Here is a 14,296-nt window from a genome sequence, read left to right as displayed (position 1 = left end):
GACAAGGAGGAAGAGGAAATGGAGAGTAGCTGCTCAATGGGTACAGGGTTTCATTTTGGGATTATTAAAGTTTTGGAACTAGAGAGGGTTGGTGGTTTTACAACACTGTGAATGCACCAAATGCCACTGAACATTCCCTTTAAAATGGCTAATTTTATGTTAATTTCTTCTCAATAAAATAAAGTTGTAAGGAAAAGATGTGGAGACATATCAACCAAAACAAAACAAAACAAAACGTCTAAAATTTCAAAAAAGGGGGAGGGGAGGGGAGGTGGGAAGGGAGCAGGCTGATGTTAAGAATCCTTACCACATTCACCGCAAGCTGTCTGAGCCTAGTGAAGCCACACTTCTCTACTCTATGGTTATACCTGCTAACTGGAAAGGTTACTGCAAGGGTTTTAAATATCTCACAAAGACTGGAATTCTAGAATTGCCTTCCTGGCCATTTCATCATAAATTGGGGTCACAAATTCAAGGGCCATATTTATGAACCCAAATTTAGGATACATACTCTGGTTAAGTACCAAAAGTACCAAGTATACTCCCAGGGACAATGGATTTTGCTCAAAAATCCAGGACATTTAGCTGTTAAAAACTACAGCTCTCTCAATGATTCTAACACTCAAGGGATTAAAAGAACTCATCCTCAGATATTTTACATATAGAAATAGTAAAAGCATAACTGAATTTCACTGCATTTTAAAAACACAGCTCAGGGGCTTCCCTGGTGGCGCAGTGGTTGAGAGTCCACCTGCCGATGCAGGGGACGCGGGTTTGTGCCCTGGTCCGGGAAGATCCCACATGCCGCAGAGCAGCTGGGCCCATGAGCCATGGCCGCTGAGCCTGCGCATCTGGAGCCTGTGCTCCACAACGGGAGAGGCCACAACAGTGAGAGGTGCGCGTACAGAGAAAAGAAAAACAAAAACAAAAAGAAAACACAGTTTATTTCCAATTCTACCATGCAGCTGAACAGGCTGTGGCTTCAGTGATGCCTGTGGTCACTAGGATTAGAGGACTCCCGGTCCCGGGAGTGCCGGGCCCTTTTATGCCTGTGAGATTTATCTTGACTCCTACTTCTACTTCTGTGACTACGCCCCTCAGAGCGCCCACTGTGCCAGCTGCAATGTGCGTCTGAGCTTCGACCTCTGTCTCTATCTCTGTTCTTGTCTTCTCTCTCTTCCCTCCTGCTTGATGACTTGTGTTCGTACTTGGGCTTCTCCTTCCTCAGCTCCCTCTCTCGGTCCTCTGTTCCACCACAGCAGGTGGCCCTGATCTCAGGGGAGCTGGGGTGGGGCTTCCACACCTCCCTGGACTCTGACTTCTGACCCCTCTCTGAGTTCTTGCCACTGTGCTTTTTAGAGCCAGGGTCATCCTTTTCCTTTATCATCTTGCTTCTGGGCGATGAAGAGGAGGCTGGCTGCTCTGCCTGTACCTCCTGGTCAGTCTTCTCTTTTTCTTTCTTTCTTTTCTTTTTTTCCTTTCTGTCTGGAGGAAAAGAAGGGCAAAATAAGAAAAGGAAGATGGAAAAGATGGAGGACATGCAAAAGGAAAGCATCCTTGGCAGCAGCGTGAAGCAGTCACAGTCTCTACTTCCAGAAACGTGCCCCCGAGAAGCCAAGCTGGATGTCTGTCACCCTTGATATGTCGAGTTGCTGTATAAGGCAACCCCCACTCTTAATTACTTCTTTAAAGACCCTACCTCCAAATACAGTCACATTCTGAGTTACTGGGTGGGGGGGGGCGGTTAGGACTTCAACATATGTATTTTGGTCACAGAATTCAGCCCATACCATTAGCCTTCTGCTGATACCTCTCCTTTCCCAATTAAAGTAAGCTTCCCCACACCTTCCCCCTTCACACTTAAGAACTGATTACCAACTCTCAGTGAATGCTAAGAAGAGCAAACACTAAGCCTACCCAGAATCTTCTCTTGGGCCTTAATGCTTTACCTTTTTTGTGTTTTTTGGTGGGTTTGCCATCTTCAGAGCCCTCAGATGAATTCAGTGAGGGAGTGTGAGCCCCGCAGCCCCTCTCCTGCAGCTCTCTGGTCACATCATCCATTTCTTCTGAGTCCTTAGGAGCCCGATAGTTAGACACATGATCCACTCGGATAGTTCTTCCTTTGATCTAAGACAGACAGGCAATGCTTCAGCAAAGACAGCCCTCCTATCTAACTATTTGAACCCAGCTGCAGAAATCCATGGTTTGAACCATACCCATTACCCTCCCGCTATTCTATTTCTCGGGAAATCTTGAAAGCAGACCTGCCCAACTGGTGTGTCACAGCACATATCCCTACACATTAATTCGCTCAGCCCTTGGGGCAGCCAGGTGGGGCCTGGCGCAGCTGGAGCCCCCAGGGCAGTTGTACTAGGCAGCCTCATCAGTTTACCCCAGAGTGCCATACTAATATCTTCACGTTCTACGTGTGCCATGAAGTGAAAAGAGCCTGGGAAGTACTGCCCCAAAGCACAAGCAGCACGGAAAACTGTAAGAGTTCAGACGCACAAACAATGAATTACCCTCAATCTGTAACACCCACAGTGAAACACACCATGAAAAAGCCTGGCAGCAAGAGGGAATTCCTGAAATTGAGCTCACTGCTACAGCTGCTTTCCCGACACAGCAATTAGGACAAGGCCAAAGCAGACCAATAGTTGGGAGGGGGGAAGGAATCTAGAAAGGACTACTTTTTTTTTTCTTAAGCCCTCACACCTTGCTCTACCCCCACCATACTGGAACAACTGGCTCACACTGATACTATCGCTGCAAAGCACAACTCTCCAGGTGAACAACAAAAAATTGACCCCTTACTTAAAACAAAAACATTCAGGCAGATACAGACTTATTCTATAGACAAAGTCATCTGAAATTTGAAATGTCTGGCTTTTACTGTTCCATTCAAGAGCAAGTTTTTACTCTTACCTTTAAGCCTGAGCACTTTCTATCATCAATCTTATTCCCCATTTCAAAACATTTTTGAAAACCTTCCCTTTATGGTGACTCCCTTTGACTGCCGGCTCTCTTAAAAATCAAGCCTAGAACCTTTTTCCACCCTGTCCTATAATCTCCAGTTGTTCCACACTGGTGCAGTGACAAACTCTCCAAGTCAAGAGTTACCCCTCTGACCTGTGACAATGCTCGTTCAACGGCAATGCTTTTCCTAAACAAGCATAGGGACCACGTGGAGCACAGATAAGCCTGACTTGCCCCATCCCCTTCTCTTAGCCAAACGTCTCACTTACAAGGGTGGAAGAGAGAGGGGATCAGAGGAGAGAAAACTTCAGAATGAGTTACTTTTGTAGAATTTGTCATCAGATTTTAACTAGAGAATTTCCAGGGCCCAGTACTGCTAAGTCAGTGGAGACATATGACAGACATACATGGCTATGTCCTCAGCCATGAAACCATGATGGAGCCCCAAATTTCCTGACACAGGACAGCATGGAAGAGCAGCATTTGCTAGTCTCTTTGTTCTCCAGTATACCAGAAATGAGACTGGAGTGTGAGGAGGGAAAGGTGAGAAATAGAGGCCTGGTTGGGTGCCGGGTGAAGGGGAGTGGGGGGTCATGGTACCTATGCTCCTGAGGAGATGGTTTGCTAAGAGATGGGTAAAAGGAACAAGTGCTGGCAGAGTCATGAGCCAATGGAATTATTTTCTGGGATCATTTCCTGGTCAATATGTCCCCAAACCTCTGCAACCCTCACAACACACCCAGCTGACCAGTACTGCCCTTGAGCCTGTGGCTATCAGGTGGGAAATGAAACTGAAGCCCTACATGAAGGAAAAGTTCTGCTTAGTAAGCATACTCACCTTGATCCCATTAAAATTGTCAACAGCCAGAATTGTGCTCCTCTGGTCTTCATAGCAGAGGAAACAGAATCCTTTGGATTTCCCAGTCTTCTTGTCCCGTACCAAATTAATGTTAACAATTTCGCCATATCTATTTATTTTATAAAAGAGTAAGACACTATTGATTTAAAATGCAAAAACTTTCAGATTGGATGACAAAACAAAATTCAAATAATATAGTCTGTACGGGAGACACATCTAGAACAAGATGACAACGAAAGGTTAAAAATAAAAAGTTAGACAAAGATATATCAAGAACACCCAATTAAGAAATGGGTGGTAGTATTAAGATAAAAGATGACTTCAAGGCCAACAGAAAAAAACATTTACATGTGACTAAGAGGGCTCTTTTGCTCTGAAAAAGGTCCTAATACATAACAAAAGTCATGAAATTTTATGCATAAATCAACAAATCAAAAATTATAATTAAAAATAGGATGAGCAAGTAAGAGTGAAAGTATGAGAGATTTTAACACACCACTTTGAGTTCATAACACATAAAATTGACAAAAATAGGCCAGAGGAATTAATTAATATAAAATTATATAATATAAATACAAATAAACATATAACTAATAATATAACAATTATATTGTTAAAAATATTAACATCAGACTAGTATATGTACAGATATATTTGATTGTACAAAAAGATGAGTTTCTTCTCAAGAATCCATGAAACACATATTAAAATTGACTGTAGACTAGGTCTCAAAGTAAACCTCAATCATCTCCAAAAACAGCACAGACCATATTCTCCAACCACAATGTTAAACTGCTGGAAATAATATTTTAAAACAAAAAATACCCTACCTAGAACTTGAAACCTATTCTCCAAGCTAACAACTGGATGAAAGAGAAAGTAAAACAAAATAAAGGAAAGAAATCAATGGCAGACTCTTTAGAAAATAACAAAAATGGGAATATATACCAAAATTTATGGGATGTGGCTAAAACCACACTCAGGAAAATCTGTAGACTGTACATCCCCTAAAAAGTCAATGTTACCATAACATAATTTAAACATATGAATAAATGAATGCATAAAAATTAAAAAAAAATAATTTTGCATAGCAAAAAGATCACAATAAGCAAAGTCAAAAGTGAAATGACAAACTAGGAGAAAACGTTTGCAATTTATATCACAGATTAAGGACTAGAAAGCCATTTTTTTCCTTTTGCTATAAAAGACATTATCAGGACAACTGGTGGAGTTGAATAAAGTCTGTAAGATTAGATAATAATACTGCAACAGTGTTGATTTCCTGAATTTGATCACTATACTGAGGTTAAACAAGAGAATGTACTTGTATTTTGGGAAATACACATTGAAGAATTTAGGAGTAAATGGGCATCATGTCTGCAACTGACTCTCAAAAGGTTAAAAAAAATATGTATAGGTGGCAAGAAATAATAACAAAGCATATGTGGTAAAATGCTAACATCTGGGGACTCCCAGTGAAGGGGGTACAGGTATACTTTATACTATTTTATAACTTGCCTGTTTTAAGCCAGAAATTATTTCAAAATAAAAAGTAAAAGAAAAAAGAATACAGGAGTTGGCTTGAAGGGACTACTACAGACCAAACTGGGACAATTTGAGCATCAAGAAATAAGAATAACAGCAATGTAGTATAACACATCAAATAAAAAAAAAGTCCACAGCAATACAATACAGGATAAAGTGTTACAACAATAAGTTAATACCCTTAACACATGAACAGCTCTTGTAAAATCAGTAAGAAAATGAGGAATACAGTAATAGGGAAAAAATAGGCAAATGATATTAATAGACAATTTACAAAGAAAAAGAAATAATAAGGGCCTGTAAATCTATGAAAGGATGTTCAACCTCCCTGATGATGAAATAAAGGCAAAGTAAAATAATACTGAGAGGCTGTATTGCAAATATTTTTTTAAATAACGATTACTGATTTGGATTCAGAAAAATGACCATTCTAGTGAGAGTGGAAATTGATACCACCTTTTCAGTGGAAACTGAAACAACCTTTGCAGAGAGTAATCTGGCAATGTTTATAAAACATCTTAAAAATGCTACCATACTGATCCAGTAATTTCACTAAGGAAACCATCAGGGATGCATACAAAGATGTATACACTACAATGTATATTGCAGTATAATTTATAACAGCAAAATATTAGAAATAATGCCCAACTTTGAAAAGAGGATAATAAAGAAAAACACCAAGATGTTAACAGCTTTTCCTTAAAGTACATTCTATTTTCTTTTTTATACTTTTTCTTTCTGCCAAATGTTCTTTTTTTTTATAACTATAAATTTTTTTTAAACATCTTTATTGGAGGACAATTGCCCCACAATGGTGTGTTAGCCTCCACCCTACAACAAAGTGAATCAGCTACACACACACACACACACACACACACACACACACACACACACACACACACACACACACACACACGTCCCCACATCTCCCCCCTCCCGCATCTCCCTCCCTCCCACACTCCCTAACCCACCCCTCTAGGTGGTCACAAAGCACCAAGCTGATCTCCCTGTGCTATGCGGCTACTTCCCATTAGCTATCTATTTTACTTTTGGTAGTGTATACATGTCCATGCCACTCTCTCACTTTGTCACAGCTTACCCTTCCCCCTCCCCATATCCTTAAGTCCATTCTCTAGTAGGTCTGCGTCTTTATTCCCATCTTGCCCCTAGGTTCTTCATGACCTTTTTTTTTTTAGATTCCATATATATGTGTTAGCATATGGTATTTGTTTTTCTCTTTCTGACTTACTTCACTCTGTATGACAGACTCTAGGTCCATCCACCTCACTGCAGGTAACTCAATTTCGTTTCTTTTTATGGCTGAGTAATATTCCATTGTATATATGTGCCACATCTTCTTTATCCATTCATCTGTTGATGGACACTTAGGTTGCTTCCATGTCCTGGCTATTGTAAACAGAGCTGCAATGAACATTTCGGTACATGACTCTTCTTGAACTATGGTTTTCTCAGGGTATTGCCAAATGTTCTATAATGACTATACATTACTCTGATAATCAGAAAACAAAATACTTTTTGAAAGCCACTGTTATCAATCGCAAAGGCAATCTTCATGGAGAGCAACGTGTATAGCCAGAACAGAGAACTGGAATAAACACACACACTAGCTGTGTGATATAAACACACTCAATGCAAATAAGACAAAAACAGCTCCCAGATGGAAGGCTGGATCAGGGAGAGGTATCACAAAGGAGTGGAAATTATAGGCTGTACCTGCTGTGAACTTCCCAATACCCAGGAGTTGGAGGAAGCAGCCTCTGTCCCTCTCAGGGCCTTCTACCATGGCCGCCTTCTTGTTGTTGTTGTTGTTGTTTTTGTTTTGCTTTTTGTTTGTTTGTTTGTTTTGCGGTACGCGGGCTTCTCACTGTTGTGGCCTCTCCTGTTGCGGAGCACAGGCCCCAGACGCACAGGCTCAGCGGCCATGGCTCACAGGCCGAGCCGCTCCGCGGCACGTGGGATCTTCCCGGACCGGGGCACGAACCCGTGTCCCCTGCATCGGCAGGCGGACTCTCAACCACTGCACCACCAGGGAAGCCCCATGGCCTTCTTCTTGCCCAATTTCTTTCCCATGGCCTTCTGCCCTATATGCTGCCCATTCTGCCAGAACCTGCTGCCCCCTAAGTTGCCCAACCACTCAGCCAGGGCCCTCTGCCCACTGGAAGGCCCAACCATGCCCTGCCATGGCAATGACTCTGCCAGGGTGTGCTAGCCGTGTTTGCTTGCCCAACCTCTTTTACCATGGTCCTCTTCCCCTGAGGGCTACACAGCCCAGGGGTCATGGCCCTCTGCTCCTGTGAGCTGCCAAGGCCCTCTGGCCCTATGGACTAACTACTCTATGTAGCTCTGGGGTTGTGCCCAACCCCTCTCCTACCAGCTGCCACTACTAGTGTGAGCTGCCAAGACCCTCTCCCACCCAGTGCTGCTGCTATCATCCCATAGCAGAATGAAGAATATAAGGTTCTCCTAGACATTCTTATTCCTCAGCAGCCTGTGATTCTCAGCCTCCGGTTAGAGACTGGCTCTGCTCACTAACCTTACCCTAATCTAGAAACAAAGCAAGCAAACTATTGCCTAAACCTGTTGCTTTTTTCCCAATTTCTCTGTGCTTTGCCCTAATCCTACAATGCCACACAGGTGTGGGCCCAGAAGGGCCCCGTGATCATGAGTTACCACGGGTTTGTAGGAGCCCGAAGAGATGGGCCAACACAGTACCTTCCTGGGAGTTCCAGCCTGTTCCAGTGTAGGCCTCACTGAAAAAGTAATAAAAATAGACCAGAATCCCCAAGACAGCCTCCTAAATCATCCAACTTCTTGGATCTTCCACATTGGGAGAGTACCAGCACCATGTCCTGGGACTGATCTAAACTAGAGCAGAAGCTCCAGCCCTCCCTGTGCAGGGAGGCCGGTCAGCCTAGAATTAAAATAAATGGTTTTTGTGATGCCATAAAATGCATTATGGAAGCAAACTATTCTCATGACTGAGAAGGCAGAAAATGAAAGGGGACTTACTGTGAGAACACACAGATGATGTCCCCTTCAGTCAGCTCATAAGGAAGCCCTCCTAGAAGAAAAAAACACATTTCAGTTCAGCAAACATTTACCAAGTGTCTACTATGTGCCATGCATGCTTCCAGCTAGGCACTGGGGGTGCAAAGAAGAGTAAACAACAGGGCCTGCCCTCCAAGAACTCACAGTCTGATGCAATCACAGAAACACATAGAAGATGTAGCAGTAGTACAGAAAAACAGTGATTAACTTTGAGTGGAAAGATCAGGGCCACCCCTAACCAAACTAATCCTCCTCACACCCAAAATCTTCTGGACAAAGCAGATAGTTTCCAGCACAAAACTTGGATTCCATAAACATATCTTGAACTCATGTGCTCTTTATCTACAAATTCAACAGCTAAGATCCAAAATCAGTTTAAATATGCAAATATTAACCCCAACTCACACAGACTAAGGATTATAAAGTCAATTGTTAAGCATTTCATAGGAAATAAATTCCCCTGCAAATGTTTCCTTCCTCATCAGTAGAATGGGGATATTAGTACTTTCTTCACAGAATTTTTATAAGAATTAAATAAAACAATGTTTATAAAATGCTTAGCACAATGTCTGGTGCAATAACCTCTTTGAATAACCTGTCAAATTACTGGATGTGACACAAGTGAATACAGAGATGGTGATATGACCATGGATAGAAGGCAGGAGCTAATTAGATGAGGAAAATAAATTCTGAGGGAAGGGGAATGGGGCGGGAGGGAGTTGGCAGTAATATGGGATAGGGGCTAAGACCATGAGTTCTAAAATCCCATAGTTCTGGCTGTTTCACTTACTAGCTATTGGAAGGAAGTCTATTAACTTCTCTGCACCTCAGTTTCCTTAGCTGTATAAATGGGGGGACGGGGGTGATAAAAATGGTCTCTGAGGGCTTCCCTGGTGGCGCAGTGGTTGACAGTCCGCCTGCCGATGCAGGGGACACGGGTTCGTGCCCCGGTCCGGGAAGATCCCACGTGCCGCGGAGCGGCTGGGCCTGTGAGCCATGGACGCTGAGCCTGCGCGTCCGGAGCCTGTACTCCGCAACAGGAGAGGCCACAACAGTAAGAGGCCCGCGTACCGCAAAAAAAAAAAAAAAAAAAAAAAATGGTCTCTGAGAAACCAAGTGGCACGATTCTTAGCATAGTGGATGACAAGCAGTACCTATCATGAGCACTGACTTGGCAGAGAGAGAAAACTAGAAATGGGGGAGAGAAAAGACATGGAAAACGGATTCACAGACAGAGAGCGGAAGGAAATAAAAGTGAGTGATGAATGTCGGGAGGACTGAAGGGCGGGAACGCTGAAATGTTAGGGAGCAGGTCAGGAGAGAATAAGGAGCCCTACAGGAGAAAGATGTGGGCCTCACCCAAGAAGATCCAGGCGCTGTCCTTGTACTCGGAGTGCCAAGACACCTTCTCCGCTACCCCCAGCTGGACCTCACGCTCATTCAGCTCGTTGATCAGCTTAACCTTAGTTAAAGGGCTGCACAGGGCGCGAAAAAGCGCACAAGTAAGCGCGGCCCGGCCTGAGGTAAAGGAGAGCAAAACTGGGGGACTAATTTTCTAGTCTCCCCGCCTCTCCCGCCCCTCAGCCCCGGTAAGCCACCTCCGGCTGCCCGTCCCCGACACCTCCCCTCAGAGGGAAGCTCTGGGGCCTTACTTCATCTCTGCAGGTTCACGCTCAGAAGCTAGGAACAGCCTTCACGCTCAGAACCTAGGAAGAGACTTCCGGGAGAAGCCGTAAGACACATGCGCAGCCCCAGCGCCGCGCGCCCATTGGTCTCCGCGGAACTTGCGCCGCGCCGGAAGAGCGCAGCCGCGCGCCCATTGGTCTCCGCGGAGCTTGCGCCGTGACGGAAGAACGCAGCCGTGTGCCCATTGGTCTCCGCGGAGCTTGCGCCGTGCCAAAAGAACGCAGCCGCGCTCCCATTGGTCTCCGCGGAGCTTGCGCCGCGCCGGAAGAGCGCAGCCGCCCTGCGGACGCGGCGCCTGCACACGCGGCGCCTGCACACGCGGCGCCTGCACACGCGGCGCCTGCGCACTAGGTCGAGAAGCCGCATTCCTGGTCTGGTGAACTTGTTCCGTCAGAGTTTTTCTCTGGTCCCTCCCTTCCTTCCTCTGTGAAATTGGGCGAGAGTGCGAGACTGGTCTGTTACAGGACTCCTAGTTCTTGGACGACGCCTGGCATTGATTGGGTTAGCTATAAATGTTTGCTGAATTAAGACTGAAAAAGGTGCCTGATACGGCGACTTGAGTCCCAGCCTTCGCTCCCAGGGCTAATTCCCACTCCATCCTTCACTCCAGCCGATTACTCACACGCACACCCCCATCAAATCATCCCTGTTCAGGAGTGATGGCAGAAAAGTGAAGAAGATACGTGAGGGGGTAAATCTTTTTTGTCTCTCAAATCCCAATGCATAGGCAACTGACAAGTGTGCCTCCATAGGCTGAATTGAATACCCAGATTTGTGTGAAAGCTGCTACCCCTTTTCCGTAGTCACTTTCCTACTCAAGCGGGAGGTAGAAATTCATATTGTTAAATTAATAGCTAACAGTTGAGCAGAAAATGCTAGATTGTGTGCTAATCAATTTACATGCGTTGGCCCTCTATCCTCGTAACAACCCCGTGAAGTCTATAGATACTATTATGGTCCCCATTTTATAGAAGAAACTGAGGTTTAAAGGAGTTAAAGAGCTTGAAAGGTACTCTCTCTACCCATCAGGTCTGGCTGATTCATCAATCCTTACTGAGCATCTGTATTTGTCCTGTATAGAAAGTCTGTAGACAGGATTGTAAGGTTGGGTTCTCTGCCTTCAAAGAGCTATAATATCATCGAGGGGACAGGGTATATTTGCTTGATAGATTTTACTCCAGAAATAATCAGGAACATGTAGAAGAGGTGGTGGCATATAATGTGTGAATAAACCATACTGAAGACTTGAATCCATCTTGCATATGTGGACATCAGTATCTGGTCTCAGATCATGCATGGTCTAAAAGTGAAATTCCAGAGCTGTGTAGTTGTCTGTGTAGGCCTAGCTCAGAGCCCCAGAAACTAGGCACTTCATAAAAGTACTTTGATGACGATGGTGATGATGACAACTGTACCCTCAGTGGTTCACGATGTACTCTTGCCAAGAAGCAGAACAGAGGCTGCCCATAAATGACAGTTTCTCTTCATTCATTCTGTGTCTTTTCCCCTCCCCTACTCCAACCCAGCTATTCATTAACTTTGTAGAATTACCTTGGCAATGAAAACTAAACAGTGACAGATTGCATATGGGTTTTATCTGCTCCTAGAAACCTTAGGTTGCTTAGTTGTAGGGTTGAAGTAGTCACTGCAAAGTGGTAAACTAGCATGCAGTATTATCTGGCTGGATTCTTCAGGCAACTGTGAAATGAGAGAATCGGAGCAATACCTGGGCCTTAGTCATCAGAGTTCAAAAAGAAGATGAAGCAAAAGAGGAGAATAAGATGAACGAAATAATAGCCAGCTTGGATGGCAAATGCTGGTCCTCCTCTCAGACATTAAATTCAGAGGGTCCTCTGGATTCCCATCCCCTTTCCACTCAGACTTATGGAAATCTCTAGGCATCATCTTACCTACCAATTCCTACCAAGTGGAAGCACATTCATGGAGATGTCCCAGGTAAACTAGGAAGATTTTTAGCTCTCCCAGCTTCTACTCCTTTCTCCACCAATAACATTCATTTAGCACCCATTGTATGCAGAGGTCACTTTTAGGTTCAGTGGGTAATGCTAAGGAAACTGAAGGCAGTCCCCACATTCAAGGAAAAGCTGAACAATATGTCTAGACAAATTCATCTCTCCACTTCCCACCACCACACCACATCCCAATGTTATCACCATTTTCCTGGTTGCCCAGGTTCAAAAACAGGGATGTCATGCGTCAGTCTTCCCTATTACTCACCCAAAAATATATATCCAGGGCTTCCCTGGTGACGCAGTGGTTGAGAGTCCGCCTGCCAATGCGGGGGACACGGGTTCGTGCCCCAGTCCGGGAAGATCCCACATGCTGCGGAGCGGCTGGGCCCGTGAGCCATGGCCGCTGAGCCTGTGCGTCCGGAGCCTGTGCTCCACAACGGGAGAGGCCACAACAGTGAGAGGCCCGTGTACCACAAAAAATATATATATATATATACATATATATATATATATGTATATATATATACATATATATATATCCAATCACCAATTCCTAATAATTGTGTCACTGCAGTGTCTATAAAACACATCCGTCTACTCTGTGGTGTTTTGAGTCATTGTCACATGCCTCCCAGCTCTTTCAGTACTCTTATAACTGCCCCAGCCCCTATTCTCCAGTCTTTTCTCCCACTGCGCCTCACCATGAAGCCTCAACTTCAGCCAGGTTCCACTTCTATCCATTCCCTCAAGGGCCCCTTTCATTATCCAATCCAGATACCTCTTCTGAGAGAGCCCCATATCCCTGGGCCACTCGCCTCTCTCTAACTGAAACCTGCCCAAGCTCCAAACTCTCATCAAGGCATCTCTCATACAGGAAACCTTTCCTGACCTTGCCAGCCTGCAGTGATGGCTCTCACTTCTGAACTCTGCAGCACTTTGCTGCTCTTTTATGCTCTCCCCCCAAAAAGACTGTGAGATCCCAGAAGGTAAAGACTGCATCTTTAAGCTCTCAGCACCTCAAGCCTCAAACACTTTCCTGCACACATAGCAAGCACACAATACACTTATTGGTTAATGAAACTGAAAACACAACTATGGTTACCTTTAGGGAAACAGATGAAGGTAGGGGGAAAGAGGCTTTTATTTTCCCTTTGTCCCTTTCTATACTGTTAGAACTTTCTTACCATTATCCAGCTATCTTACCTTTATCACACTTTTTTATTGCCATGTTATGATCTTAATTTTCTTGCTTTTGTCTTTTATTCATTCAACAAATATTTATTGAGCAACTATTATATGCTAGACACTGTTCTAAGTGCTGGGGTTATAACAGTAAACAAGGCAAGTGGAATTCCTGTCCTTATGGAGTTTACATTCTTGTTGGGAAAGAAGGAAAACAGACATATAAATATACATTTGATGTTGATAAATGCTATGAAGGAAAAATAAAGCAGCATTGGGGGCAGAGAGTGAGAGAGTATTGGTATTTTATAAAGGGTGTCAGTCAAAGAAGCGCCCCCGATAAAGTGACATGGAGGTGGAGATCTGCAAGCCATGGGGGTATCTGGGGAGCAAGCCATGGGGGTATCTGGGAGAAGACTGTTCTAGGTAGCAGGAACAGTACGTGCAAAGGTCCTGAGACAGGAGTGTGTTTGAGAAACAACAAGGAGGCCAGAGTGACTGGAGAGGAGCAGGCAAGGGAAAGAATGACAAATTTTTGTTTATTTAACAAAATCCAATTTAATACCCACCATGTTCCAGACATTGTTTTAGGTACTTTACACATATTAATTCATTTACTTCTGACAACAGCTCTATGAAGGAGATACTGTAATCCCCATTTTGCCGATGAGGAAACTGAGGCACAGAGAGGTTAAGTCACTTACCCTAGGTCACACAATGGGAGAGCCAGGATAGTGTGGCTTCAAAGTCTGTACCCTTAGCCACTATGCACAGGATAAGCGGGGTTCAGGGGAGCAAATCAGGCATGGCCATGTTGGGTGGCAACTTCGGATTTTACTCAATGTGAGGTGAGAAGCCACTGAAGGATTTTAGTCTGACTTACATTTTAGCAGGATCACTTTGGCCACAGATTGGAGGTGGCCAGGGGCGGGGAAGTGGGAGGGGGAATGCCTAAGGTAGAAGCAGGAAGACTAGTTAGGAAGCTCTGCAATAATTCAGGCAAAAG

The 14,296-nt window shown here is 44.3% G+C and overlaps 1 protein-coding gene across 1 annotated transcript; it reads right to left on the bottom strand.

Annotated features, from left to right (window-relative positions):
- Window positions 1–566: 566 nt before the first annotated feature.
- Window positions 567–10,142, bottom strand: RBMX2 (RNA binding motif protein X-linked 2). Its single transcript, XM_082864521.1, has 6 exons — window positions 10,102–10,142; window positions 9,809–9,924; window positions 8,411–8,462; window positions 3,815–3,944; window positions 1,950–2,127; window positions 567–1,485 (listed from the first exon to the last, which is right to left on the bottom strand). The coding sequence occupies exons 1-6, from the start codon at window positions 10,104–10,106 to the stop codon at window positions 983–985; spliced, it is 984 nt and encodes a 327-aa protein (XP_082720647.1). The 5' UTR covers window positions 10,107–10,142; the 3' UTR covers window positions 567–982.
- Window positions 10,143–14,296: the final 4,154 nt, after the last annotated feature.

This window comes from Leucopleurus acutus, assembly GCF_964270905.1.
Source record: "Leucopleurus acutus genome assembly, chromosome: X".
Classification (NCBI taxonomy): domain Eukaryota; kingdom Metazoa; phylum Chordata; class Mammalia; order Artiodactyla; family Delphinidae; genus Leucopleurus; species Leucopleurus acutus.
This window is presented reverse-complemented; position numbering and strand designations above follow the sequence as displayed.

Coding starts and splice junctions, on each gene's coding strand:
- RBMX2 (XM_082864521.1), bottom strand. Junction 8,463..9,808: donor CAGCGCCTGGATCTTCTTGG/GTGAGGCCCACA, acceptor TTTTTCTTCTAG/GAGGGCTTCCTTATGAGCTG. Junction 1,486..1,949: donor CACCAAAAAACACAAAAAAG/GTAAAGCATTAA, acceptor CTTTTCCTCCAG/ACAGAAAGGAAAAAAAGAAA.